General features: G+C 53.4%; 1 protein-coding gene and 1 pseudogene across 3 annotated transcripts in view; both read right to left on the bottom strand.

Moving 5' to 3' along the window:
* GDPD5 (glycerophosphodiester phosphodiesterase domain containing 5) overlaps positions 1-27,401 on the bottom strand; it is a 91,540-nt gene that overhangs the window by 34,360 nt on the left and 29,779 nt on the right. For both annotated transcript variants that reach the window (XM_082660224.1, XM_082660225.1), the window contains exons 2-3: positions 21,866-21,948; positions 9,928-10,104 (exon numbers count right to left, since the gene is read on the bottom strand). In XM_082660224.1, coding sequence (XP_082516350.1) covers positions 9,928-10,044 — 117 coding nt within the window. In that variant the 5' untranslated portion in view covers positions 10,045-10,104; positions 21,866-21,948. The remainder of the gene's footprint in view (positions 1-9,927; positions 10,105-21,865; positions 21,949-27,401) is intronic.
* Positions 11,838-12,914, bottom strand: LOC309826609 (protein SET-like; annotated as a pseudogene). Its single transcript has 2 exons — positions 12,211-12,914; positions 11,838-11,999 (listed from the first exon to the last, which is right to left on the bottom strand). The product of its transcript is annotated as a protein SET-like (transcript).

Raw genomic sequence — 27,401 nt, 5'->3', positions numbered from 1 at the left:
CCACTCTTGCCCCCATCCTCCAGGAAGACGAGACCCTCCACCCCACACAGGCAACCGTATGCCAGTTTCTCCTGCCCACTGTCTCCTGTTGGCTGTCACGTCTTCTCCTCACCCCTCTTGTCTCTGTCCCACCCCCAGCCTTCTGCATTTAGAGGAGAATGTGTGTGTGGAGAGAGAGCCTATTAGTAGCTGGGGCTCACGGGGTCACAGAGCGCTGCAGCCACAAAGCCCAGCCCCGCACAGGACGTGTGCTGCCTGCTGTGGTCCCCTGCCCACCCCAGACCGCGGCCCTGGGCCAGAACGCACACAGACACTGCTTACGCTGCTGGGGTCCCCCCGGGGCCTGGAGCACCTCCCCTGGGTCCCCCGAAGACCCTGGAGACTGAAATCTGCGTCAGGACGGCCCCTGAGCGCGAGCCGCCTCCCTGCCCTTGGTGCCCCCATGACCTCAGGTTCACTGGCGGAGGCAGAGCTGTCTCGCTGGACTCCTGTTCCCTGCCTGTCCTCCGGGGCAGAGACCGCCTCTGCGTCCTCCAGGATAGGAGCTTGCCCTGCTTCTGCTCCCACAGCTCCGGAGATGGGCACTCTCCCTGTGGGTGCTGCTGGGCCCTCCTCTGGGCTGAAAATGCTTCCCTCTGAGACAGCAGCCGGATAGAGGCAGGCTGTGTTTGGGAGTCCGGGAATGCTGGGTGTGACTGGCCACCTACTAAATGGGTGACCTTGGAGAAGACATTGCTTTATCCTCCCTGAGCGCCGGCTTCCTGCTCTGTAAAATGGGGACGGCAGTGTTGGACAGAAGTATCTGGCAATGGCAGGGTGTCAGAAGTTGTCCTTGCCTCCATCCCTGCCTGAGGTGCAGCTGATTTCTGCCTCCTCGGCTGCCACCCTGCAGCTGGTTCTCTGACACCACAGAGAACAAGTCCGGCAAAAGGGCAAGAACACGGGTCAAATGACCAGGGCGTGGGGGGAATACAATCAAGGGCTGGATTTTCATTCCCCGCCCTCTACCACTAGCCGCATGGCTGCGGGCCAATCACTCGGGACCTCAAGCCTCAGCTTCCTCCTCTGTTCCTGCGGATGACATCACCTCTACCTCACAGGAGGACTGCCAGGCTCAAATGGGATTACAGATGTAAGCCGTAGTTGCCAAATCCATGATCGTTCCTATAATTATCATTTCGTGTCTGACAGTCCTTTAATTATGTGAAGACATTTATCAAGTCTTCCCCGCCCCCTGCTCTACGTCACATATCCCCAGCTGATGAAGACAGCCAAGCGGATCGCCCCCTCCCAGCCCAGGGTCGGTGCCATGGTCAGGGGGGATGCAGAGGTCAGGCCCAGCTCTGCAGGCTGCAGTCCTAGGAGCCAGCAAGGCTGCAGGAAGAAGATCCCACATCGCTGGCCACGGAGGACAGAGCCCTGTGTGAGCGCTTCGCAGAGTTGGGGGTGGGGCAGTCCTAAGAGCCCTCTACCCGCTGCTTCACATCTTGCCCTCTCCACAGCTCTGCAAAGCAGACGGAATAGTCGGAGGAAACCAGGGCTCAGAGAGGGGAAGTGAGCTGCCCAAGGTCACAAAGGGCAAACGTAATGATGGAGCCAGAATTCACACCCAGCTCTGGGTGCCTCCAGCTTCAACCATCCCAAAGCAACAAGAAGCAAGACATGTAATTATCCTTGTCTGACCGAGGAGGAAACTGGCTCAGAGAGGCAAGGCCTTGCCCAAGGTCACACAGCAAGTCACAGGCAGAGCCAGGGCGGGAACCTTGGAGTTTCAGAGTTAGAAAAGATTTCAGAGATCATCTTGCCTCATCCTCTAAAGGTCCAATTAAGAACTGGAGAAACTGAGACCCAAAGACAGGGAATGGCCTGGAAGGATGGACACAGAATTAATACCAGGTAAATTAGTACAGAAAGGATGGAGAATTCAACAGATGGTACTGGGACATCTGGACATCCATTTGGTAAAAAAATATATAATTAGACCCCTACTTCATACCCCACACCAAACTCAATTCCAGCATCTCCCCTCCACACCCGCGCCACCACTCTCTTCCAGTCATTCCACACACGTGCTGAGCCCTGGACACTGGGAGACGGATCAGGCTTGGACTCTCCTCTGAGCAACCTGCACAGAAGACTGACCAGCCAGCAGGCAACGCCAGTCGTAGAAACGAGTGTGGCGAATGGGGCAAGCAAGGGCTGTCGAGGAGCACACTGCCAGTTACGGGGGAAGGGATGGTCTGCAGGGCTCTCTGGAGGCAGCAAAGCTGAAAGGAATGGGCTTGCTGGAATGGGCTTACCTGACAAGGTAAGGGCAGAGGGAGGGAGTGGAAGGTGGTGCAAAGGCACAGAGCCTGGCAGCTTTTGTTTGGGCCCACTGGCTTCTTAGGGGTTTATAAAAGCTTTCTCTAGGTAAGAGTAGTAACTTTCATATAGATTGTCTACTTTTTCTTATTTTATCAGTTGACTTTAATTTTGTTTTTCATGCTTTTTGTTTAAAACATTTACATTTTTACGCGGTCAGATCTACCCCTTTTTCCTTTATGGGTCTTTGCCTTTGGTATCGTGCTTAGGGCAGGTGGCCCACGATTATAGATTTAATTCATATTTACACTGATAATTTCTCTTTGTTTACACTCGAATCTGTAATCCACCTACCTATCTATAGTTCCATATGTGTGTATACGTGTATGGAGAGAGGTTTCGAAGCCTTTCCTCTAAAGCATGAAGATTAGAATTTCTTTTACTTTACATCTTTCCGAGTTATTTGAATTTTCTCAACAAATGTGTGCTTCCTAAACAGAAAAAAAAAGGAGCTTAAAAAAAGAAAAAAATACATTTCGTCCATCTGGAATTTCTTTTGATTTGAGGTAAGAGACAGGGATCTAATTTTACTTGCACCAGATGGATACTTCAGCTGTCCCTGTACGGTCTGTGATATTTGCAATGATTTCCGTGATTGTCTACCACACAGCACGCTCTCAGATGTGTGTGGGTTGTTTCTAGGTTTTCTAGTCTGTCCCAAGGCAGCCCTTCCCCGCGTGCCGGCTCCGCCTGGCACGGCTCCTTCCACGTGGCTGAGCTCAGCTCCCTGTGCCACTCCTGGGGTCCCGGCTCTGCTTTGAGGCCCCAGAGTCCAGCTGTGCCCCCAGCACCACACAGCCTTGCAGAGACTGGAGAGCGATTGAGGGGTGCCTCCCCGCCTAGTCTGTCCACCTGCAGGCTGCACCTCGGGCACACCGGCTCCTCTAATCATCCTCCTGTTTCATCCTCGCCAAGTTCCTAACGGGGAGACTGGTGAATGTCAGCTGGGAACGGTGTGTGGAGCTCCCAGAAGAGAGAGCTGGGCAGCCCTGGCAGGATTACTCTGGCTCTGACCCAGGAGATTTGGGGGAGGAGGCAGCCTAGGGAGGTTTGAGATGGATCTCAGCATTAGGGCCGAGTAGGGAAAAGGATTAAAATCCCCAGCCCCCAGCCAGCTCCTGACAGCCTAAGAGGCTGGATTTATTTTTCTGGGCTACAGGGAGCTGGGCAATTAGGCCTCTGTCTGCCCTTGCTTCTGCCAGGGTGCACTCAGAGTGGCTCATTAGGCAGGAGAATGAAGCCAGGCTCAGCCTGGAGCACCCCGTCCTTCCCCGAGCATCCTGTGGCTTGCGTCAGCCCTTGGGGAGACGTGAGCAGAAGAGCTGGGGGCCCTTAGGAGGGATTATCCCAGCGCCCTGCAGGGGGCCCGGCCAAGGCCACAGGGTGGTGAGTGGCCACAGCCTCTTGCTGACGCCCATCACCTCCTGCCCCATACATGCTCCCTAAGCAGACACGCAAGGTGGTCACAGAGGTCATGAACAAGAGCTTATTCGTCTTCCCGGGAGCGTGGCCTGACCACGCCCGGCCCCCTCAGTGCCGTTCAGAGAGGAGGAGGTGGGGTGCGGGGGTTCCCGAAAGCCAGCGACGGCCTGGCTTTATTACAGCAATAAATCCTTAGCTCCCCGTGCTGCAACAACTTCTGCCAGCCTCGCCTCTCTCTCATGGATGCAATAATATCATCTCCCATTTTCTTATCCTCATGGCAAAGCTGCAAGGTTTACAGGATAAAATGGTTCTTATCATCGTCAGTTTAGAAGTGGGAGAATTGAAGCTCAGAGGGCTCCTCTCTGACCTGCTGGGTCCCTCTCCCCGAAAGCACCAGAGAAGGGAACAGCCATCCCTTTGAAAGCGTGTAGGGAGGACACGTTTTCCCCAAGTTGGAACAGTGGTCTGTCCTGTTCAGGACGTGAGACACGTTGGTATCTGTTATCTAACTGGACCCTTGGGGCGTGGGTTTGTACCTCCACCTCACCCACAGCAAGCTGAGGCCCAGAAAGGGTCTGGCCTTGTCTAAGGCCACACACTAAGTCACTGGAGGAGGCAGGGTAGAGTTCAGGCCGCAGCTCCCTTAGCCAGGAATGGCCAGGTGCGTCTGGCTGACTCCAGTCACACCCTGGAGCCCATTCCAAAGGCTGCTTCCTCCAGGGAGCCCACCTTGGTTACTGAGTGAGATCCACTCTTCCCTGCCCCATAGCCCTGCCACAGGCCCACGTGGTATCGATAGGACAAGAACGTGGGGAGCCAGCTGGGAAACTCACCCCCTCCTCCTCCCACTGGCAGAGCCTGACCCCACCTCCAAGGGTGGCCTGGGAGGTCCCTCGGCTGAGTCAGCACCCCTCCCTGTCAGCCTCCACAGGGGCACTGGAATGCAGCATGCGCCCCTACTCTCCGGACCACCCAATGTTCCTTGGGGTGCTCACCCGGGAGCTCATCGCGGGTCCAGCCTCCCCACCCTCACTGGCTTCCTCACTTGCTCTTCAAGTCACCCGCTCAGTCTTCCTCCCACTCCTTGCCTGAGGTCCTCCTCTGAGCCAGGCCCTGGCTTCAACACACTCACGGTCCAGTGGGAGAAACAGGAAGTCAGGACCCACATGGGCAGCCCAGGCCTGAGATGCTGCGGGAGCCCAGGGGAAGGGGAGAGGCAGGGAAGGAGGCCTGACTCTTTTGTCTGAAGGGGACACTTCTTAGAGGAATAGAGATCTGCGATGAGCCTTGAGAGGCAGAGACAAGAGAGAAGGCATTCCAGGCAGAAGGGACAGCGGAGCAAGGGCAGTGCTGTGAACGGGTGAGGCAGGTTATCCCGGGGTGGCTGCGTGGAGGGTGAAGGGTGACAGAGTGCTGATGGATTTCCCAGCAGCAGGTGTCTTCCTGCCATGGTGGGAGGTGCTCCCATCGAAAGAGGTAGGCAATGGTGGGGTGGGGGGGTGTATTTTGTCTGTGTTCCACCCGCCCCCACTGCGCTATTCCTGGACACTCCTGAGACCGCGCGGCCTCTCACACACCCCCTGGGCACAGCATGGTTTCCCGACTCCAGGAATGGCCTCATCCAGCCAGGTGGAAATCATGGGATGACGGGAGGCATCATCAAAATTCTCTTCTGCAGCCAGTCTGCTGAATGCACCGTCTAGGCGTCTCTAGAATCCCTCCCTTTGCTACTTCTTTGCAGACCCCTCCCCCTAGTTGAGGCCTCAGCCTTTCTTGTCTAGCTCCCTGCCATCCCCGCCTCCACTCAAGGCCCCTCAGCGCATTCTCTGTGATTGAACCAGAGTGGTCCTTGCACAGACCGAGTCCGACTGGGCTCCCACCTCCCAGGATGGAGTGCAGGCTCCCCAGCACAGCCTCTGGCTCAGGTCCCCTTGGCCACACGCTCTCCCTCCTAACACCTGAGCTGCACTGGGCCAAATCGCTTTCAGTTCCCAAACACAAGACCCTCTTGTAACATGCAGCTCCCCTGCCTTCCCCACTCTGGCATGACATGATGTGCTAACTCGCTCTGACACCAGCTCAGGCAAGCTTTCCTGCCTGCGGTGTCCCTGGGCCCCGGCAGTGATCACCCTGGGTGGTCTGGAGGTCTGTTCTGATCTGCTCCCCACCCACTAAGGAGCCCTTCAAGGGAGGGAGGAACCAGGTTTGATATACCTTTGACCCCTGGACTCAGGGCAGGTATCAGGACAGGTTTGTTGATTGAGTAAGTAACCAACACATCCCAGGCAAGACTGTTTGGTGTGGAACGGGGGAGAGGGCACGGGACTGGGGGTGCAAGCAGGCGCAGTGCAAGCCGTGCCTTCAACTCCTCGGCTTGAATAAATCACTTCCTCTTCCTGGAGCCCCGTCCATAAGACAGAGGGGGTCAAAAGAAGCTTAAAACACCTTCAAAAGGCAAACATACCATAGAAGTGCGAGAGAGTTGACTGTCTCCTTCAACGTCTCGGGCTGGAAGTTCCTCCAGGCATCTGACCTATATCCCTCTTGCTACAAAGGAGCTGGTTTTGACACTGTGCTGCCTCCCACAGATGCAGAGTCTTCAGGGCCCCCTGTGGGGATGGCCTGAGAGCTGCCTTCTGTCCTGCCCCATCCTTAATTGGCAATATTAGAGTAATGAGTCACAGACAACAACCAATTAATTATCCCCAGTTATAAAAAGCTTTTGCTTCCGCTTCCTAGCTGTCGAGTGAGCCAGCCTTCTGCTGCCAGGCTCCTCCACTTCCTCGGTGTTGGGGGGCAGGAGAGGACGTCATTTCATCCCTCTGGTCCTCAGTTTCCTGTTTCCTTATTTGTCAAGTGTGTGTCCTGGGGGGAGGGGACAGTGTGAGCAGAGGGTTGGAGGAGATGGGAATGTGAGGGGCGGGGAGGGGCAGGAAGGAAGGAGGCCAACCTGGATGGAGAGCAGCGGGGCGGGGGCTCCTTCCCAGGCTCCCTGCACCCCTCTTCCCTCCCCAGGATCCCCGTCCAGTACCGCGGGGCCAGCTCTTAACCAGGGAAGCACTGAGGGTGCCTAGCCTGGCATTCAAGCCATTCCCCAACTTGTCCCAAATGCTCCCGGTCCCTGCTCTTCTCTCTGTCAGGCAACTTCCCAAGTCCTCCTCCCAAGTCCTGCCTTTCTTCTTTAAACACACCCAGACTTGGGGCTTCCCTGGTGGCTCAGTGGTTAAGAATCTGCCTGCCAATGATGGGGACACGGGTTCGATACCTGGTCCGGGAAGACCTCACATGCCACAGAGCAACTAAGCCCGTGCGCCACAACTACTGAGCCCACGTGCCACAACTACTGAAGCCCACACACCTAGAGCCCATGTTCCACAACAAGAGAAGCCACCACAACGAGAAGCCCGTGCACCACAACGAAGAGTAGCCCCAGCTCGCTGCAACGAGAGAAAGCCCGCGCGGAGCAACGAAGACCCAATGCCACCCCCAAAATTAATTAATTAATTTAAAATAAATAAATAAATAAACACACCCAGACTTAAAACCCGCCTGTCTTCCTGGCAGCCTCCAACTTCCTGACGCTCTTGCTGCAAATCTATCACGGATGGGGCTTCAAGCCTTGATTTCCCCATCCATAAACAGGGCATAACAATTAAATATGCCCCAACAGGGTGTTAGAACAATCAACAGCGCAATGCCTGTAAGCCATAAGCTCCCTGCGTACAACAGGTGCTCAATAAACATTAACTGTTACTCTCACACTTCGTTCCCAGCCTGAGGATGAGTGCTTCTGTGACTCACCACCTGTGTGTCACCGCACTGCACAGAAGAGGCCCAGAGAGGTTCAGCTTCACTGAAGAACTTGACCCTAGGCTTCCCTGACTTGGGAGACACAAGAGGCTCCCCCAAGAGGTCCTGAGCGGAGGCAGTGCCTGGTGGGGGCATGGGGGGTGGAGGGGTAAGGGGATGCCCAAAGGAGGAGGGGAAGGTGGGGATGAGGAAAGGCACAGGCCCAAAGCTGGGCCCGCTCCCCCTGGCCGAGGCCTCTCCAGGCCCGAGGGGCTCTCCTTTCACTCCCCAACCTGCGCTCCCAGAGCTCACTCTGGGCCTCTATTTGTTCAGCAAAATTTACAGAGCAGCTTCTCTGCACCAGCCCTGACTTTGAGACACCAGATTGCTGTTGCTTTCACTGTGTCAGGCCAGGAGCCCAGCCCCCATCACGGTTCTGGCCCAGCTGTCTGGGGAGGGACTGGGGAGAGAAAAGAGAAGAGAGGAGAGCCAGGGAGAGAAGGGTGAGCCCGCGGAGGCTGGAACCCAGGAAGTGGGAGAGGAAGCGGGAGTGGAGCTGAGTTAAGGGCCGGGGTGGGCCGCCCGCTCATCCTCAGCTGCGAGGTGCGGGTTGCCTGAGGTGAGCTCAGCCCTTTCTGCAGAGGCCCTGCCACCCAGAGTTGCTGCAAAACCCTCTCCCCTCTCCCAGCCTCTCCCAGGCTGTGGCCTGCAGCCTCCGGCCATTGCCCCATACCTGGCACCTCAGGCCTTGGCATTTGCAGAGCCTACGCCGCTTGGGCCCCCAGTCAACTCAAAACTGGCCTCAACCCACCACTTCCTCCAGCCTGGGCCCTGGGCGGGCCACAACCAAGACCCATCACTTCCTGATTCCACAGCCTGGAACTGGCTGGCCCTGGGCCCACCAAGAGGTGTGAGGTGCCCTGGGAGAGAGCCGCCTTCCTCCAGTGTCTCTTCCGACGGCCAAGGGCTTCCTGCTTGGGAGCTCAGCCATCCTTCTCCTCCCTTCCTCAGCCTCAGCAGTCTTCCCATCCCACCCCCACCGAGAGCGCTGGACACCGTGCAGGGCCAGATCCGAGCTCTGCCCCTCTCTAGCTGCGTGACCTTGTCCTGGTCACGGACGTCCTTGGCTTCTGTTTCCGCATGTGAAGCGGTGGCGATGACATCTAGCTCACGGGCTTGGGAGCAACAGGGGTGGCCACGTGTCAGTGCTCAGCTCAGCGCCCGGCACACAGACAGACACCTGGGTGTCAGCGGACTGCGAGCTCCTGCCCTCCCGACACGTGGAGGCCCTGCTGACTTCCTTCCGCTGCCTCAGGGGAGAATGGAGCTCGGAGCACAGCACATAGGACGGACAGGCTGCCCCGGGCAGGTCCCTCCTCTCCCTTGCCTCAGTTGGGCATGTTGCCTCCTGTGTGCTAGAGTGGGTACACGGCAATGACTCAGGCCAGGTACCCACAGGTGGTACCTGCTTCTTACCATTTGGGGGTCATGAGAACAGGCTCCCGACTCAGTCGAGTGCTCTGTCCCTCTGTCCCTACCAGCACAGGCAGAGAGGGAGGGCAGGGAGGTGGACAAGCTCCCCCAACCTCCACATCCAGATGTAGTCTGGTGATGCTTGGCCTCTGACCTCCGCCCCGGCCACTCCAGCCCGTGTTGGGGCTGGCTGAATTTGGAGGCTGGCCTCTTTGTTCAGACAAGCAGGAGGGAGGAGAAAGTTGTTTTCCAGGCAGCAGAGCTTTTAGATAAACACCATTTATCTCTCTCTCTGTTCCCTCCTGAAGGAATTGGGTTCCTTCAGAGAAGAAACTAGATCCAATGGCTGATGGTGCCCCAGGGACGGAAGTGTGGCCTGGGGTTTGGCTTGGGGAGCCGGACACTAAGGGAGGCTTTCTTTATCCAGCTGAGCACCTGCTGCCAGCCCTGGCAGGCTTGTGGCTCAGGTGACTGGGCCCTGGTGCCAGGCCATGGCCCTGCCAGCTCCCAGGCTCCAGGATGGCCTGGCCCAGCTCTTCACCCTCCCCTTGAAGAGCCACCCGTCTGCTTACCTGCCCATCAGGATCTGCCAGGAAGCTGAGAACTTCTACTCACCTTGGGGGACCCCACCCTCTCGGAGCAGCCCACACCCCACACTGTCAGAGGGGAGTCAACAACTGGCTACACCCATGTTCCCTGCCCACCTAGTCAGGTAGATTCGGGAATTTCCATAGGCCCATTTTACAGAAGGAGAAACTGAAACCCAGAAAGGGCACTGGCCTGTCCAGAGCCACACAGCAGGGTGTCAAAGCTGAGACCCCTCCCCCAGGCCCTGGGGCTCCCTGGGTCCTTTGGCCGCATCCCAGCACAGCTCACCGGTGTGGTGTCATCGTGAGAGCGCTGGTAGCGCTTCCAGCGGCAGCCGTAGATGCCGGTGAGGCAGGAGAGGCAGAGCTGCGGCTCATAGTACTGCAGGGGCTGGTGTCTCACCATGCTCGCGCCCGCGGCCCTGGCGCCCTGCCCTCAGGCGCCCATGGAGGCCCCCGGCTGGTCCTGGGGAGGAAACAAAGTACCGTGAGGCAGGGGAGGGGTGGGGACCTGGCCCCAGCACAGCAGGTGTCCCTGTAGTCTAGGTCAGGGAGGGTCAGCCTCTGCTCAGAGCCCTGCCGTGGGTCCTTGTCTCTCTCGGAGTCAGAGGCCCATCCTTGCAAGTCCCCTAGGACAGTCCCCTGCCACCCACCCATGACCTAATCATCCAACAAAAATCCCCATACCTATTAGCAGTCACTCCCCCACTCCCACCCCCCAGCCCCAAGCAACCTAATCTACTTTCTGTCTCCACGGATTTGCCCATTCTGGACATTTCACATAAATGGAATCATATGATATATGGTCTTGTGCGTCTTGCTTTTTTCACTTAATGTTTTCAAGGTTCATCCATGTTATAGCGTGAATCAGTACTGCATTTCTTATTATGACTGAAAATTATCTGATTGTATAGATATACCATTTGATCCACTCACCAGTTGGTAGACACTTGGGTTGTTACCCCTTTTTGGTTGTTATGAATAACTCTGCTGTGAACAAGTTTTTGTGTGAATGTATATTTTCATTTCTCTTGAGTAATACTTTGGGATGGGATTGCTGGGTCATACGGTAACTCTATGTTTAACTTTTTGAAGAACTGCCAAAAGCTGTCTTCCAAAGCTGTTGTACAATCTTACTTTCTCCAAGTGTTATCATTATCATCCCCATTTTACAGATGAGAATTCTGAAGCACAGAAATGTTTAGCCATTTGTCAAAGGTCACACAGCAGAGCCTGGCAGTCTGGCTCCTTGTTCTAACCCAGGGGTTGGCAAACTACAACTCACAGCCAAATCCAACCAGCCACATATTTTGTGTGTGTGTGTGTGTGTGTGTGTGTGTGCGCACACATTTAGTTTTATTGTGACAAAGCAACTTGTATAATTTTCAGGTTTAAAACTGAGCATCATCGTCCCTTTGCAGTGAAACAAAAATTTAAAAATAAACAGGAACAAAATTACAATAGTGAATGTCAATTGCAAATAAGATCCTACAGGTTCTGCTGCTTCTCCCATCGAGTGGCAGGGCTCAAGTCATCATTAGGAGAGAACTTTATTTTAAAAGTGTCCTCTTAAACTGCAAGGATGTCCGTTAAACATCACAATTAAACATGCCAAAGGAGAAGCCATGTTGTCAAAATGCCCACTTAACCCACCCAAACGTCTCAAACCCACCTTTGCTGACCTTCTATAACCTCATTTTTTTGTTTTTTTTTTCTTTTTTTAAACAAGAGAAAGTAGACAGATACATGTTGGTAAATGCTAACTGTCCACATTCACATAGAGACACAGTGTAATCTCTGAGCCCAATATACAGAGAAAGGAGGAAAAAAGCTAGAATTCTATGCACTACTACACAGGGGCCTAGCACCCTCCAGCTTCCAGCAGACCTAAGGGAGCAGAAGGTTTTTTTTTTTCCCACAGAGCATGGTGGTGTTGATTCCATAAAGGTTTTTTGAGACAGGAAGGGATAAAAATGAATTTGGAACAGAAAGGGGTAGAGATTCTTTTCCCACTGAATTCTGCTCAAGGTATTTCTCCCCAAAATAAGTTGTGAGCCATGGTATAAAGGAGAAATGCGACCTCAAAAACAGGGCGACTGAGCACAAGAGGAGGAGAAAAAAGAAAAATAAAAGACTGCAACTTGCTCCCAGGGACTGGAGAAAATTTAAAAAGGAAGGTTGGAATCCATCAGTGTTCCATTAGTCATCTTCCTCTTCATCTTCCTCTCCTCCCTCCCCATCATCATCACCTTCATCCTCATCCCCTTCCTCATCAATATCTTCTAATCCTTCTTCCTCTTCATCATCACCATCATCTTCTTCTTCCCCTTCCTCATCATCCATGTCCAGAATCAAGTAGTACTATAATGGATTTGGCCAAAATATCATCTTTTTTTTTTTGCGGTACGCGGGCCTCTCACTGTTGTGGCTTCCCCGTTGCGGAGCACAGGCTCCGGACGCGCAGGCTGAGCGGCCATGGCTCACGGGCCCAGCCGCTCCGCGGCACGCGGGATCCTCCTGGACCAGGGCACGAACCCGTGTCCCCTGCATCGGCAGGCGGACTCTCAACCACTGCGCCACCAGGGAAGCCCCAAATATCATCTTTGATGACCTCTCCTAACTCATCTGCACCAGCATCAGAATGATCAGTAAACCAGGTGAAGAAGCTCTCTGGTTCCTCACGCTGTCTCTTCCTGCTGGCTTTATTCTACGTTCGACTTGAACATTTTGTCAAATCCTTTCCGGATTTCCTTTTGATTTCAGTGGACTTTGAAGGTGGATCACCACTCTCATTCAGATGAAATTCTTTGGAGAGAACTTTATTTTCGAAGGGTTTTCATCCAAATAAAAATCTATTCTGTAACCTGATTTAAGATCTTCAAATTCTGTCACTTCGACTCTCGTCAAATAATGCAGCACCTCTGCAAATAATGCAGTACTCCCCAAGGAGTACAGACACTGTGGATGGTTAACAAATGCTGTTACCCCAAAATCTTGGATTTGGGCAGTCAGTTCCGACCTCTACTGAAAAAATGGTGGGCGGAGTTTGTTATATTTCTGTTCTACTTTCACAATCTCCTCCCTGGCTTGTTCGTTAAGTCCGTCTGTTTCATTTTGCGCTTCATCAATATATTCAATTGCTTCTTGCTGTTCTTTTTCTTCCTTCGGCAAGTTCAGAGAAGCAGACGTTTCCTCTGGCCTGGAGGCAGGAGTCAGTCTCGGTTTCTTTGGTTTCTTTGCTTGGGGTAGAAGTGAAGACTTGTGTTTGGGGGCCATGCTGGGAGAAAAGCCAAGAATCCACCCAAGGGAAGAAGCTCGTACCAGGAGCTCTGAGAACTCCAGACACGTGTTTTTATACAGCCCACAAGAGAAGAATGGTTTTTACATTTCTTAAGTAGTTGGGGGAAAAAACCAAAACAAAAATATGTTTTGATCCGTGAAAATTATACGTGAGTCAAATTTCAGAGTCTGTAAATAAAGGTTTACTGGACGCAGGCCCACTCACTTATTTATGTATTGTCTATGGCTGCTTTAAGGATAACTGCAGAGTTACGACAGAGACCATATGGCTCAGAAAGCCTAAAATACTTACTGCCCAGCCCTTTATAGGGAAAGTCTACTGACCCTGCAACCACGGGGCCACCATGGCCCCTGAACCGGTATTGTAAGTGCAGCATATGGTTGAGAAGGGAAAGGGTGCTGTGGGCACTTAACAGGTGCAGGGAGGGTCTGGGCATGCTTCCCAGAGGCAGTGCTGAGCTGAGGCCTGTAGGATGAGCTCCCGTCTCTTAACGCCCCAGAGGCCACACCATAGGGGCACCGGGCTTCAGGCCCACCAGCTACTTCCACGTCTGGGCCTTGCTCAGGGCCTCTGCCTAACACCCCCTATCTCCCCCCGCTCTCCGAGCGCTAACCTCAGCACAGGGATGACAGCCTCCTGTCCGAGTGCGGAGGCGCGTTAGGAGCTTGCTGGGCACACTGACCGACCTGGAGCCTCCTAATTGCTGGGAAGCGTCTGGTGCAGCCTCTGTGCCCGTGGCTCCCTGCGGAGGCATGTGGACATGGTGCAGCCGCTGGGGGCTCTCGGAGCCATGTGGAGCCCAGGGCTTGGGGGACGGTATAGGACGGCGATGCTGCTGCAGTCAGCTTAGCACCCATGGGGTTGGGGAGGTCAGGAGTGGGGTCAGCACGTAGGGGATCCTCTCAGCTTTACTCCTCTCTAGGAGGAGTGTGTGGGGAATTCCCTGCTGGTCCAGTGGTTAGGACTTGGCGCTTTCACGGCCAAGGGCCTGGGTTTGATCGCTAAGCTGGGAACTAAGATTCCACAAGCTGAACAGTGTGGCCAAAAAAAAAAAAAAAAATGGAAGGAGTGTGTGCTCACATATGTACTCCCACATTCACAGCCTTCCAGAGGAGGTAGAAGGCCAGAGTCCACAGCCAGGGACCACGTCTCACCCTGTGAACCCCCAGATGAGGGTCTCTGCTGTCAGGTGGGCCACAACACCTGCCCCTACTTCCCCCGGAAGGGAGGAAGCAGCTAATATGTAGAAAGGGCCCTCGATTCACCCTGCCTTGGCCAATGACTTGCCCTGTAGCCAGAGCCACTCAGGGCTCTTCCCTGAGCCTTGGTTTCAGCTTTTGTCTTGACTTCCAAAAAAGGTCAGATGACTGGGGGTTGGGGGAGGGGCAGCGGTGCCAGGAGGGCACATGGCTGCAGTGACTGAGGCACGGCAGGTGGGCATTCTGCAGGCAGGGGCCCTGCCCTCCCATTCCTTTCCCAGGACCCCCACCCCCACCCCGACTCTGGGACTGATTCCCATGTGTCCTCTGCTCCCCCACCCCCCATGAATGAGCATTACAACCCACCCAGGAATGGAATTTCCATTTCAAATCTGGAAAAGAGGGAAGTAGAGCTGCCTGCACCAGGCCTCCAGCCGGGGACTCAGCTGACTGTGGCTCTTGGAACTATTTCCCTTCCCCCACATCCCCACCATGAATTTTCACACTATTCAGAACTGCAGGGGCATCTTTGAGAGGCAAACCTCTTTTCTTTCCTCTGCATGTTCTCCTGGGGCCATCAAGATAGCCAGCGGCTCCTTGTTGTCTCCGGGGGGTCACCCAGACGCATCATGGGCACAGTGACCGCCTCATCACCCCCAGCCTGCCTCTAACATCCCTCAAGACCCTTTTCTCAGCACACCCTTGGCCACTGCCAGGGCAGTGGCCCAGTCTCACCTCTCCCCTGGATGGGGAATCCCTGCGGTGGGCCTTGCCCTGCCAATCCAAGGTCTCACCTGCAGTCAGAGTGAGTTTTTAGCAGACAAGTGACCAGGATCTGGCTCCTCTAGCCTCAGCACTCCAGAACCTGCTGCCCCTTCATCTGGCTAACACCTCCTGACCCTTCGAGTCTCCGCTCAGATGTTACCTCCTCTGGGGAGCCTCCCCTGAGCCCCAGGTTTGGTTAGAGGGCTCCCGGCATCCCTCCTTCTTCCTGGGCAGCCTGTGGGAGCACCACTGACATGCCTGCTCCCCCAGGGGATAGCCTGAGTTATTCTGACTTCCCCAGTGGCCAGCACGGGGTAGCAAGGGGAGGCAGCCCTGGGGGTGTCCTGGACCACACTTCCGAGAAGGCTCGGAAGTTCCTGCTGCCCAGACCCTGAGCGGTCAGGACAAGCCCCCAGAGACCAGATTCTCCCCAGCTGCCCCCCCTCCTGCCAGGGCTAATGGCATCATTGCATCAGTTAACTTCTCCAAGCCACCTCCCAGAGCTGCTGGTATCAGCCAGGTTCCAAAGAAATCCTCAGCCTGGAGCCCCTGCTGGCTCTGGGACAAGAGAAAGCCCTCACCTCTTAGCCTGATGTTTGAGGGCCCCCCTCAGCCCAAAGTCTCGTTTTCTGTCTGAATTCCTGGTCCCTCCCCCGAACTTCCACAGCCTCCTGTTTGCACAGGGAAGGGGCTTCAGGAGGGAGTCAGGAGGGAGACGGAGTGCGGGTCTGCTATGGAGTGGGCGAAGGATGCAGGGGGTGGGCATACACCTCCAGGGGCCTGGCCCATCCTTACACCCTGGGAACGCACCTCACCCACTTCCCGGCTCCTCGTCCCTCCCCTGACTCTCAGGGTGCCCGGCCCTCACTGCCCCCAGACCCCGCTGCCTCAGGCCCCAGGCCTGCTCTCTTTCTTGAGAGTGGAAAGAGTCTCAGGCCAGGTGTCAGTGCCTGGATCGCAGCCTGGTCTCCTTCAACTGACTTGCTGTGTGTGACCTTGGAGACTTATTTTACCTCTCTGAGGAATGGGCACGAGATGGAAAGACACAAAAGGACCCAAGGCTGCAATCAAAAGGAATAAAATACTGACACGTGCTACACCGTGAATGACTCCCGAAAACATCATGCTAAGTGAAGGAAGCTAGTGACAGAAGGTGGTGTGGGAGCTTGTGGGGCAGCATGCCGAGCGCCGCACCTGTGTCAGCTCCCGATGAGAGCTGTCCAAAGTAGAGTTTGACAGTCTTCTTTTACAGGTTAGAAATATGGGCCCCAGGTGGATGGAGGAACAAACTGGGGTCCATCCAGACAATGGAATATTACTCAGCCGTAAAAAGAAATGAGCTATCAAGCCATAAAAATACACGAAGGGACCTCAAAAGCATATTGCTAAGTGACAGAAGCCAATGGGAAAAGGCTGCACACTGTACGATTTCACCATATGACATTCTGGAAAAGGTAAAACCAAGAAGCGGTAAAAAGATCAGGGGTGGCCAGGGGCTGGAGGTGGGGAGCACAGGGGATTTTTCGGGCAGTGAAACTATTCTGTATGATACTGTAATGATGGATACGTGTCATTATACATTTGTCAAGCCCCACAGAATATATAACACAAAGACTGAACCCTAATGTAGACTATGGACTTCAGTTAATAATATTGTAGCAACACTGGCTCATCAATTATAGCAAGCGTACCCCCCTAAGATAAGACGTTATAATAGGCAAAACCATGGGGTAGGGGAAGGAGAGTATGTAGGAACTCTGTATTTTCCGATCAATTTTTCTAAAACTGTCACCAAAAAAATCATCTATTAATTAAATACATAGGTATTTAATTTAAATATCTATATCAATTGATCAATAGATAGCTGGATCAATAGATCTAGGCCTGAGAGATGACACGATTCACCCGAGGCCAGACAGCTAACCATGGAGAAGAGAGGATTTGAAACCAGGGCTGCCTTAAAGCCTAGTCTTTCCATGGCACCAGCCCTAGACGGAGGGTCTGTCTGCTGCCCACGTTTCTACCACCTTCCGTGTCCATGACAGCTGTAGCATGTGTCACTGAGAACTGCACCGCAAAGGGCCAGGTTCAATACTTTGGTTGGCAGCAGGGGCATGGAGTGTGACCGAGAACTCTGGGCAGGAAAAAGGACCCCCCCACATACAGTGGGTGCAGGGCTGGGGGAGACGGAGACCTGACCTCCTCCGGCAGCCTTCCCGGGGCCCAGGGAACAGGGTAGGGCGCACATGTGGAGGTGGAACCACGCCCTCCCCCTTCCCCCCCGCACCCCCCCCCCCGGGCCCGTCTCCTTGGCCATGGCCGCCCTCACTGGGCCTCAACCCTAGCCCAGACTCGGCTGGGTGACCTCCACAAGCCTCTGGTCTCAGCTTTCCCGTCTGTATCATGGGATGGTGTGAACAGCATTGGATGATCTCCAAGGGCCTTTTCGGCGCTCAGCTTCTAAAAACCCTTTATCCACCTGCTCTCTCCCCATCCTCAGTAGATAAGCAGAGGTGGGGTTGCTCAAGGAGGATGGAAGGACAAATCCCGCAGTCGTTGCCTGGTCTGGCGGGGAAGAGCCCCCTCCATTCCCAGGACCAATGGCTGGAAGTCAGGAGCCCGCCGCCAACTGGAGCAGTCAAGACGAGGTTGAAAGCTGCAGGAAGGCCTGCGACGAGGTTAGAGGCCTGGTCATCCTGAACCCCAGGCCAGGGCTCTGCCCCTGTCCAGGTATCTCTACCATCTTTGACAGGGACCAAGGTATAGGTAGTCACGGCCTAGATAACTCACAATGACCCCAAACTTGACTTAGAGTGAAACCCAAGGAGTAAAAGGCACAGGGCTGTGGGGACTCCTTCCCACAGTGCTCAGGAAACATGGCCTTAGAGCCAGACCAGGGCCTCCCTGTGGTCCTTCCTCACTGCATGCCCATCCCCTGTTCCCAATGCAGGTGTGCCTGTGAAACCACCTTAGCTCTGGGATCCTCTGACCGCCTTGAGGCCTGGAAAACTCCTGCTCATCTCAGCGCAGCAGCTCCTCCTCCAGGAACTCAGCCCTGCCTGGGTCAGGGTCTCTTCTGGACCCAAAACTCCTGTGCTTCCTCTAGCCGCACTGCAGGGCGGCTTCCTGGAGAGGGTGGATGTCAACAGAACTCAGAAATAAGGGAGGATTTGTAACACAAGGGGGGAAAGAAGGGGGCTCTAGGTAAGGGGACAGCACAGGGAAAGCGTGGCGCAGGGAAGGTGAGCAGGGCCTCTCCCAGGGCTGAGGGCTCCAGCAGCAAGTTAAGCCCCGGGTGGGTTCCATCTGGGTGTGATGGGGGTGTCTACTCCAACAGTAGCCTCCCAGCCCTCTGGGAACCCAGGGGCAGCAGGGCACCCCCGGGGCAGCTTGCCAGCTGGGCTGTTTCTCCAAATAATCGACCAAACCCAAATCCACAAAACAAATCCCTGGCCCCAGAGCTGGGGCTGGAGATGCGGGGACAGAGCTGATTCTGGGACCTCCCACTCCCAGACCATCCGATCCCACGTCCCACCCTACTGCTCTCCAGCACAGCCTCCTATGCTTAACTTTTGAGGAACGCTCAAAGAGCCACTACATTTCCCGCTCATCAGATGGCTTAAACAGAGATGTGGGCTGCTACATCTCACCGTGTGGCCCTGAGCGAGGCACTCCACTTCTCTGGGCCTCAGAGAAAGCCCTAGATTCTAATGAAATCAGCAGAGAAGACAGGCAGATGTAGGGAGGAAGGAAGTCTGTCACTGAGGCAGCTGCCGGTGGGGAGAGGCTGGGGGAGGAGGTGCCGGGAAGGAAGCCTGGTGGTGGCCCCATCATGGCCGCTCATTCTTTGGGGGAAAACCTACTCAGTGGCTTAGGCTGGGGCTCTACAGGAGCTGTCAAAGAATCAATCACGCCATAATCAGGGTCATTGTTAATATCTTTCCACCGGGTGCCAGGGCCTCCTGTTTACCCAACACTTCTGTCCCAGAAGACTTCTCATTGCTCTTCCTCTGGGGAAACTCCCAGCAGGCTTGCTTCACCCCAGTCGCGGGTCCCCTTCTGTCCCTCCGGGCTGCCCTCCTGTAGGGGCACTTCCTGCTTCTCCTTCGGGAAGGGCTGGCTTCCTCGGAACCGTGGCCTCTGGTATGATCTGTTCCATACCCGATCTACTCATTCAGTGTATGTTTAAGACGCCTCTGCTGTGTGCCAGGCACTGCTGGGACCTGAGAGAGATTCACCGAGAATCCGACGTGGCCCTTCCTTTCAAGGAGACAGTCTCGTCGCAGCAACAGCAGCTACAATTACAACCACACTCACAGCGCTCTGCAGTGTACAAGGAGCCTCCACACACATCGTCTCACTGAAGCATGGCCCCGACTCCACGGGTAAGTACCGGATCCCCATTTTATGGACGAGGAGGTTGAGGCTGGTGGAGGGCAGGACACGTTTGCTGAGCTGCATCCTTCATTAAGGCCCTTGGGGGACAGACCTGCATGTTTGGGGCCATAGGCTGAACGGGGATCAGGCTCAGGACCCTGCCCAGGGCCCTTGGGTTCTCTTGGCACAGAGAGGACCTCTCTTTGGATCTCTCTTTCCCCAGGTCAGGGCTATGAGCTTGGGCTCAGCATTCACCGGGAACAGCCTTCACACTCTCTAAACCAGAGTCTTAGAATCCCCTCCCCCAGGGCTCTCATAATCATGGAATCCTGGCACAATCCGACAGGGATCTTAGAACTAACCCTGGATTCCAGAATATGAAAGTCATCAAGTGTCAGCACCAGGAAAGACCTGGAGCTATTCCATCCAGCCTCCCCTCCCTGCAGAAATCCTCTGCACAGCCTCTAGTGCTGGGTCCCCGGCACAGTGGCCCCTCCCTCCCTGGAGGGCCGAGCGGTTCCCTCTTTAAACCGGTACAGAAGGAAGGCCCTCCTAAGAGGAGGGGCCTGCCCCCAGGCCCCCTCCGCCCACCAGCACTGACAGGTCCTCCCTGCAGTGAGCAAAGGGCCAGGCCAGGGGCCTGGTCAGGGGAGAGACTTTCACCATCCTCTCACCCTTGGTGGACGCCCCAGCCCCTCCCAGGCACAGGAACCAGGCTGGCTTTTTCCGCTGCCTCTCCCTGGGTCTCTGGAAGGAGGGGGCCCTGAAGAGGAGGAGGAGAGGAGGAAGCTGAGTCCGGCAGAGACATGCACTGAGCAGACTCCTCTCCGCCCAGTTTTTAGCCCCTGAGGGAACGGAGAGCAATGATTTACCGTTATTTATTTATGTAAAACAGCAGTTATTAGACAAACAGGCTTCCCAGGCAGGCCCTGGGGATGGGAGGAGAAGCAGGTCTTGCCATTTTAGGAATCTCTCTCTGCTTCCTTCTCCTCACACCTACCTGTCTAGCCTCACCTGCCCCTGGCCCTCCTCACGTGGCTGTGCTCCGAGCACACGGCACCTCCCAACCTCCCCCCTCCCCCGTACCTTCGCTCATGCTGGGCCCTCTGCCACGACAGCCCTCACCCTACCCCCCCAATCCAAATCCCAACCATCTTAACAAATGCACCCTGGACAAAGCTTGGTCTGATCCCCCCGCAGAAGCCCACTGCTTCTTCCCTTTGTTCTCGAATCACCAGGCAGAGCTCTTGAGACATGATCATAGGCTTCTGTGCACAGTAATTATCTGCTTCCGTGGCTGCCTTGCCCACCAGGCTGAGAGCTTCCCCAGGCGGAGACTTCTGATCCATTTGGCCCAGCTTTTCTGAAGAGCCACAGTATCTGCGACCCTGCAGGTGATAGGGACACGCGATACCCCAGGCCCCGTCCCTGCTAGAGGAATCACTGGACGGGGGACCTGTGTTCCTGCACTGGGCCAGCACCAAGGAGGCACGCGTTTATATGTCAGTCAGAAAAGCTGGTTAAATGTGCAAAGGAAGGAAAGAAAGAACCCATCAGAGCCTCTTAAACCACCCAATTGCAGGGCCACTTTGGAGCCTGTTCCCAATTCTGCCTCTGAATAATTATTAGCCTTTTCTCTATTTACAGGAAAAATTAAATTACTAAAAAAGCTCTCAAGTATTTTCTCCCACGATTTTTTGAAACCTCTGCTATCTGTTCCAGGTCTAGTACAAGATGACCTCAGATGTAGCACAGAATACTGACTTTCTCACTGCCACTTGCATCTCTCTTCATCACAGTGCTCTGTGACGAGCAGCAGCCCTGCCACTCGGGCAAGTCTGAGAACCTGGGGCCTCAGCTTCTCTTCCCCTCTTTCAGATTTCCAGGTTTCCTTTCTAAAAACCAACCTTGCCTGAATGCTGAGGAAGAAAGTCCCAGGGGCTGGCTGGTCCAGTAAACCTTGAAGGTTCATGCTCAGTCCATGATTCAAGGCCTCTAATTCCACCATTTACCATTCATTCCTTTGGCTGAAGCATCACTCACTCTGGGATTCTCTCTTAAAATACAAATCTCCCCTGGAAATGGGAGCCCATTAAACCTCCAAACTGAAGTTCAAGGAAACTTAGTTTAACGCCTGGCTCTAGAGAGGCAGTAAATCATAGGGGTTAGGAATGTGAACCCAGAGCCGGCCTGCCAAGTTTGAAACCTAGTTCTCCCACTTACTAACTGAGCAGGTTCCTTAATGCCTCTAGACCTCAGTCTCCTTATCTATAAAGTGGGGATAATAATAGCACCAACCTCATGGGCTGTTGTGAGGATTGAATGATCTAATATGTGTGAGGTGCTTTAGATAAGTACCTAGTCCACTAGAGAAAGCAAGAGACAACTCTACTCAGAGTTTCTGTTTTTGTTTTTTCTTGCTTGTAAAATGGAAAAATAATCCTTGTTTCCTCTGCCTTTTCCCATGAACTGTAGAGTACGGCTCCCGTGAGAGAGCGAACATCTTTCTAGAACCCAGTGGGCTGCTCTCTGCAGCTTCCCTCTAACTCCTTTCCCCCCACCTCCTTCCTTGCTTTTTCCTTTACCTGGAAGAAGGCACCAGTGGCTGTGAGCTGGGCTCCTGGGGGGTCCTGTCCACAGAGGTGGTGATGTCACTTCAGTGGGAGAGCTGAGGGGACAAACCCAGTCAGATTACACATCAGTCCATCCTGCCTTCTCCCCTCCCACCCGGCCCTTAGTGAGCCCCCGCCCTGTGCCCACCCCACGCTTGGTATGGGGACCAGGGATGGGTCACATCTAGTCCCTGCCCTCGGGAAGCCGCCAGGCCGGTGGGAGAGCCAAGGAGACGTATGTGACCCAGTCGTGTGCTATGAGACCCCACACAAGCACCTCCACATATGCCGCCCCCAAACCAGCCCCAAACCCAAACCCAGTACAACCCGCTGTCTGAACCACTCCTGCCCCACCAGGGCCCACAGAAACATGATCCAAGGCCCAGCCACCCTGGGGTGAAACCTGGGGCTATGCCTGCCTCCTGGGAGGCAGAGGCCCGTTCCTGCTGCCCAGGGACCTGCTTCTTTGGAGGCAGACACCAGACCAGCTGTTCTAAAGCAGCCGCTGAGGGAGGGCTGGGTGGGCTGGAGGAGGGACCTGGGGCACCGCAATTATGTGGCTGACTTCTGACTCATGCCCCGCCTCCCCCATCACCAGCTCCTGCAGCTGGCAGGGCAGCCCTCCTGCCCAGGAACTGGGAGGAGAGATGGTCCTGACAGGCCTTGGGGAGAGGGGAGAGGGGGAGAGGGAAGGGGGTGCTGGGTCAGCACTGCAGGCTGCGGAGGATGTCGCCACATTGCCTACTAGGGGACACTGAGGCTGGTAGGGCCTATGTCACCCAGAGAGTCAGAGTCAGAGCCAGGGTGGGACCCAGGGCAGGGGTGGCTCAGGCCTGGTGTCCAGCCCAATCCCATTCCGACATAAGAACCTTCTCCAATCTGATCGGGCCCTGGAGCCTCATACCAGCAAGAAATACAAACAAGACTCAGCCTTGGATGGGAGGGGGATAGAGGTGTACTCACAGAAGCTTGGAAATGACATCCAGCTACTGAGAGATGGACTCCTGGGGCACCCCCAGCCCTGCCTCCCTCCACTTGCAGTCCCCAGGTTTCTCACAGAGCCCTGAATGCACTGCACTTTACAGTTTATGAAACACTTATTTTCTTCATCTCCCACAACGATCCTAAGGCCTAAGTGACAGAGGGAATAGAAATAGAGCAGGGCTAAGTGTCCATCATCGGATGAATGGATAAAGAAGATGTGGCACATATATACAATGGAATGTTACTCAGCCATAAAAGGAAACGAAATTGAGCTATTTGTAATGAGGTGGATAGACCTAGAGTCTGTCATACAGAGTGAGGTAAGTCAGAAAGAGAAAGACAAATACCGTATGCTAACACATATATATGGAATATAAGAAAAAAAAAGTCATGAAGAACCTAAGGGTAAGACAGGAATAAAGACACAGACCTACTAGAGAATGGACTTGAGGATATGGGGAGGGGGAAGGGTAAGCTGTGACAAAGCGAGAGAGAGGCATGGACATATATACACTACCAAACGTAAGGTAGATAGCTAGTGGGAAGCAGCCGCATAGCACAGGGAGATCAGCTCGGTGCTTTGTGACCGCCTGGAGCGGTGGGATAGGGAGGGTGGGAGGGAGGGAGACGCAAGAGGGAAGAGATATAGGAACATATGTGTATGTATGACTGATTCACTTTGTTGTAAAGCAGAAACTAACACACCACTGTAAAACAATTATACTCCAATAAAGATGTAAAAAAAAAATAAATAGAGCAGGGCTTCTCAAACAAATCACCTAGAGATCTTGTTAAAAGGCAGTCCAACTCAGTAGGTCTAGGCTGGGGTCTGAGATTCTACATTTTTTTACAAGCTCCTGGGTGATACCTTGCTGCAGGTCCAGGGACCACAGTTTGAGTAGCAAGAACATAGTTGTTAATGGCATGGACACTGGGGGTCAAACTGCCTAAGTTAGGATCTTGGCTCTTACTGTGTGACCTTGGGCAAGTTACTTAACCTCTCTGTGCCCCAATCGCCTTATGTATAAAACAATAATCATAATAATAAAACCTACCCCATAGGGTTGATGTGAGAATTAAATTATGTAAAATGCTTAAAGTGGTGGTGATTATTTCAAATTTTTTAATGGAGTCTCTGAGAGACGGACACATTCAGCAAGGTGGCAGAGCCAGAATTCAAACACAAATCTCTTAATGGAAATCCTGTAATAATAACTTGCCACATGTCACAGCCAGCAAGCCCTCCGCCATTAGACAGACATGGATACTGAAGCCCGGAGAGCGGCTGGGAACTGACAAGGTCACCAGAAAGTTGGTGTCGGAAATTCAAGTCCATGACCCCCAGCCTACTGCTCTTTCCATCACACCTCACTGCCCTGCAAGGAAGAAAAAACATCACAAGTTCCCCCTGAGGGGGACCCAGCTCTGCTGTCGGCCCCCACCTGGGCAGCAGCTACCCTGGAAACCAGATGTGTGTGGGAGTGGCTGGATGTGGACGCTGCCCTCATGCCCACTGTGGCCCCAATTCCCCTGCACTCTCAGAGCCCTGCCTGCCAGGCTGGGCGAGAACAGTCTAGCATCCTCCTTCCATGGCCCAGCTCTTACATCCAGTCTGTGGCACTGCTCCGTCTCAGGATCACCCAGCCTGGGTACCAGGCAGGGCGGGATGCGGCCAGGGCCCATCTCTATCCCCACCTTGGCTTCCCAGGATGGGGCCAGTGGGAGCTTATGAGTCACTTGAAGGAAGTGCTTGGCCCCAAACAGGAAGTGGCTCTTCAGGCAGAACCCCTGACCCCCACCCCCAGGAGCTCCCCAGGGCAGGTGCCTCGGTGACAGAGTCTGGTGAAGGAAGGGAAGCTGATTGGGACCTAGCGACACATATTCAGATTTTGCCTGAAACTCAAAAGCCACACCCATCGTCTGCATTGTGAAACCCAGCCAGAGGGCTTCTCTGCTGTATGATCTTACGTACATCAGTGCCCCTCTCTGAGCCTCAATTCCCTCGTCTGTAGGATCACGGGGCTGCACTACAAGACTGCTACAGCCTGGCATTCCACGATGAAATAAAGGATTGGAGGACGTGAATATAGGTTTTAAATAAATGAACAAAAGCATATGTGAAAGAGATGAATGAGTGTATGCCGATACCTAGATTTAAGCTCCAGCTCTAGCATAAGCACCGTCATTTATCTCTCGTTAGCTGCAGGATAGACATCTATCTCATGGGCAAGAAGACATCCCCTGAAACACCCTTAGGTGCAGGGAAGAAGGGCTACTGCCCTGAACCCCACACATCACAAACATACACTCACAAATAAATACATTACAGAACATACAGGAGCTTCTGTCACACAACATCCATGGAACCCACAAGCCTAATCCGCTCCCCTAACACTGCTCAGGCCTCTAAGAAACTCTTCATTTCTTGGGTTTGAAGAACAAAAGGTGATTGTGCCCAGATGAAGGTCTGAGGGTTGCACAGTGGCTGACAGGGGCAAGGGTGGGAAAGGGAGGGAAACAGGATGCTACTGGGGGGGGACGGGAGGGATGGAGGAAGGGCACTAAGTGGCAAGAATGTTTTGCAGGGCAGACAAATTAAACTTGTCAAATCCTTTCAGAGAGCAACAACTTCTTACATAACAAAGTATCCGCTTCCCAGTAATGCTGAGCATCTTTTTTTTTTTTTTTTTTTGGCTTTTCTCCCTGTTCCAATCTGTGGTTCTAAAAGTACTCATGAATTAGTGTGGTATTCACAATAAATGCACACGGCAGCTGAGGAACATCTTACAGTATTTAACAATTCATATTACTTGGATTAATGTAACATGAAATGAGATACTAATTCTTTTTTTATTATTATTATTTTTTTTATTTTTTTGCGGTACGCAGGCCTCTCACTGCTGTGGCCTCTCCCGTTGCGGAGCACAGGCTCCGGACGCGCAGGCTCAGCAGCCATGGCTCACGGGCCCAGCCGCTCCGCAGCATGTGGGATCTTCCCAGACCGGGGCACGAACCCGTGTCCCCTGCAATGGCAGGCGGACTCTCAACCACTGCGCCACCAGGGAAGCCCTTTTTTTTTTTTAATTTTATTTATTTTTTGGCTACATTGGGTCTTAGTTGCTGTGCATGGGCTTTCTCTAGTTGTGGCGACCGGGTCTACTCTTTGTTGCGGTGCCTGGGCTTCTCATTGCGGTGGCTTCTCTTGTTGTGGAGCACGGGCTCTAGGCGTGCGGGCTTCAGTAGTTGTGGCACACAGGCTCAGTAGCTGTGGCTCCTGGGCTCTAGAGCACAGGCTCAGTAGTTGCGGTGCACAGGCTTAGTTGCTCTGTGGCATGTGGGATCTTCCCAGACCAGGGCTCAAACCCATGTCCCCTGCATTGGCAGGCGGATTCTTAACCACTGCACCACCAGGGAAGTCCCATGAAATGTGGTACTAATTCTTTACACTGGCAACTAGATGGACATTAATCACAACTATGAATAGTTTAATTTTTATAAAATCTTTAAAAATTTGAATTACTATATCGTGTCTATTTAAATAATTGTATTTTAAAACTGGATATTCATTAATTATGATGTCTATAGTTTTAATTTCCTAGATAATTTCAAGGAATAAAAACAACTTTTGAAAATATAAATTTTCCTTTCTTTACATTCAATTTATATTTTTGATGGAAATATATTCAAATTCTATACACTCTAAATACAACTGCATTTTTTTTTTTTTATAAATTTATTTATTTATTTATTTTTGACTGTGTTGGGTCTTCGTTTCTGTGCGAGGGCTTTGTCCAGTTGCGGCGAGCGGGGGCCACTCTTCATCGCGGTGCGCGGGCCTCTCACTGTCGCGGCCTCTCTTGTTGCAGAGCACAGGCTCCAGACGCGCAGGCTCAGTAGTTGTGGCTCACGGGCCCAGTTGCTCTGCAGCATGTGGGATCTTCCCAGACCAGGGCTCGAACCCGTGTCCCCTGCATCGGCAGGCGGACTCTCAACCACTGCGCCACCAGGGAAGCCCTGCATTTTATTTTTGATCCTTTAGATTATTACCATCCATACACAATTTCCAAATGATGTGCAAAATCTTGATTATAACAATTACAGTCATCTTGCTAAAATGAAGACAATAAAATATATTTTATGAAATATGTCTTATTACTCATCCAAATGCCACCAGCCCACCAACAAAACACCCAGATGTGTAATAATAATTAAATTGTCTTCCTTGATATTTTGTCCCTTTCAGTTACATAAAACCATAACTTTACAAGGTGGGAAAATGAAACTATCTTATTTAGTAGTTTCTTGGTTTGTTTTGTAACCTTCCAATATCTGACAAACATATACTGCATGCCTCTGTTTGTATTTTTGTCCTGGGCCCTGCAAATTTTGGGCCATGCCTGTCTGCCGACTCCCTGCCCACCAGCTCCCTTTGGTAGGGCCCAGGTCACCCGTGCAGGTCGCCTCTCCTCGCTGAGGATCAGCTGGGTGTCGAGCCAGCCCTGTCCTCCTGAGTCTGCCTTTTAGA

The sequence above is a fragment of the Grampus griseus genome (genome assembly GCF_964374135.1).
Source record: "Grampus griseus genome assembly, chromosome: 8".
Lineage (NCBI taxonomy): Eukaryota > Metazoa > Chordata > Mammalia > Artiodactyla > Delphinidae > Grampus > Grampus griseus.
This window is presented reverse-complemented; position numbering and strand designations above follow the sequence as displayed.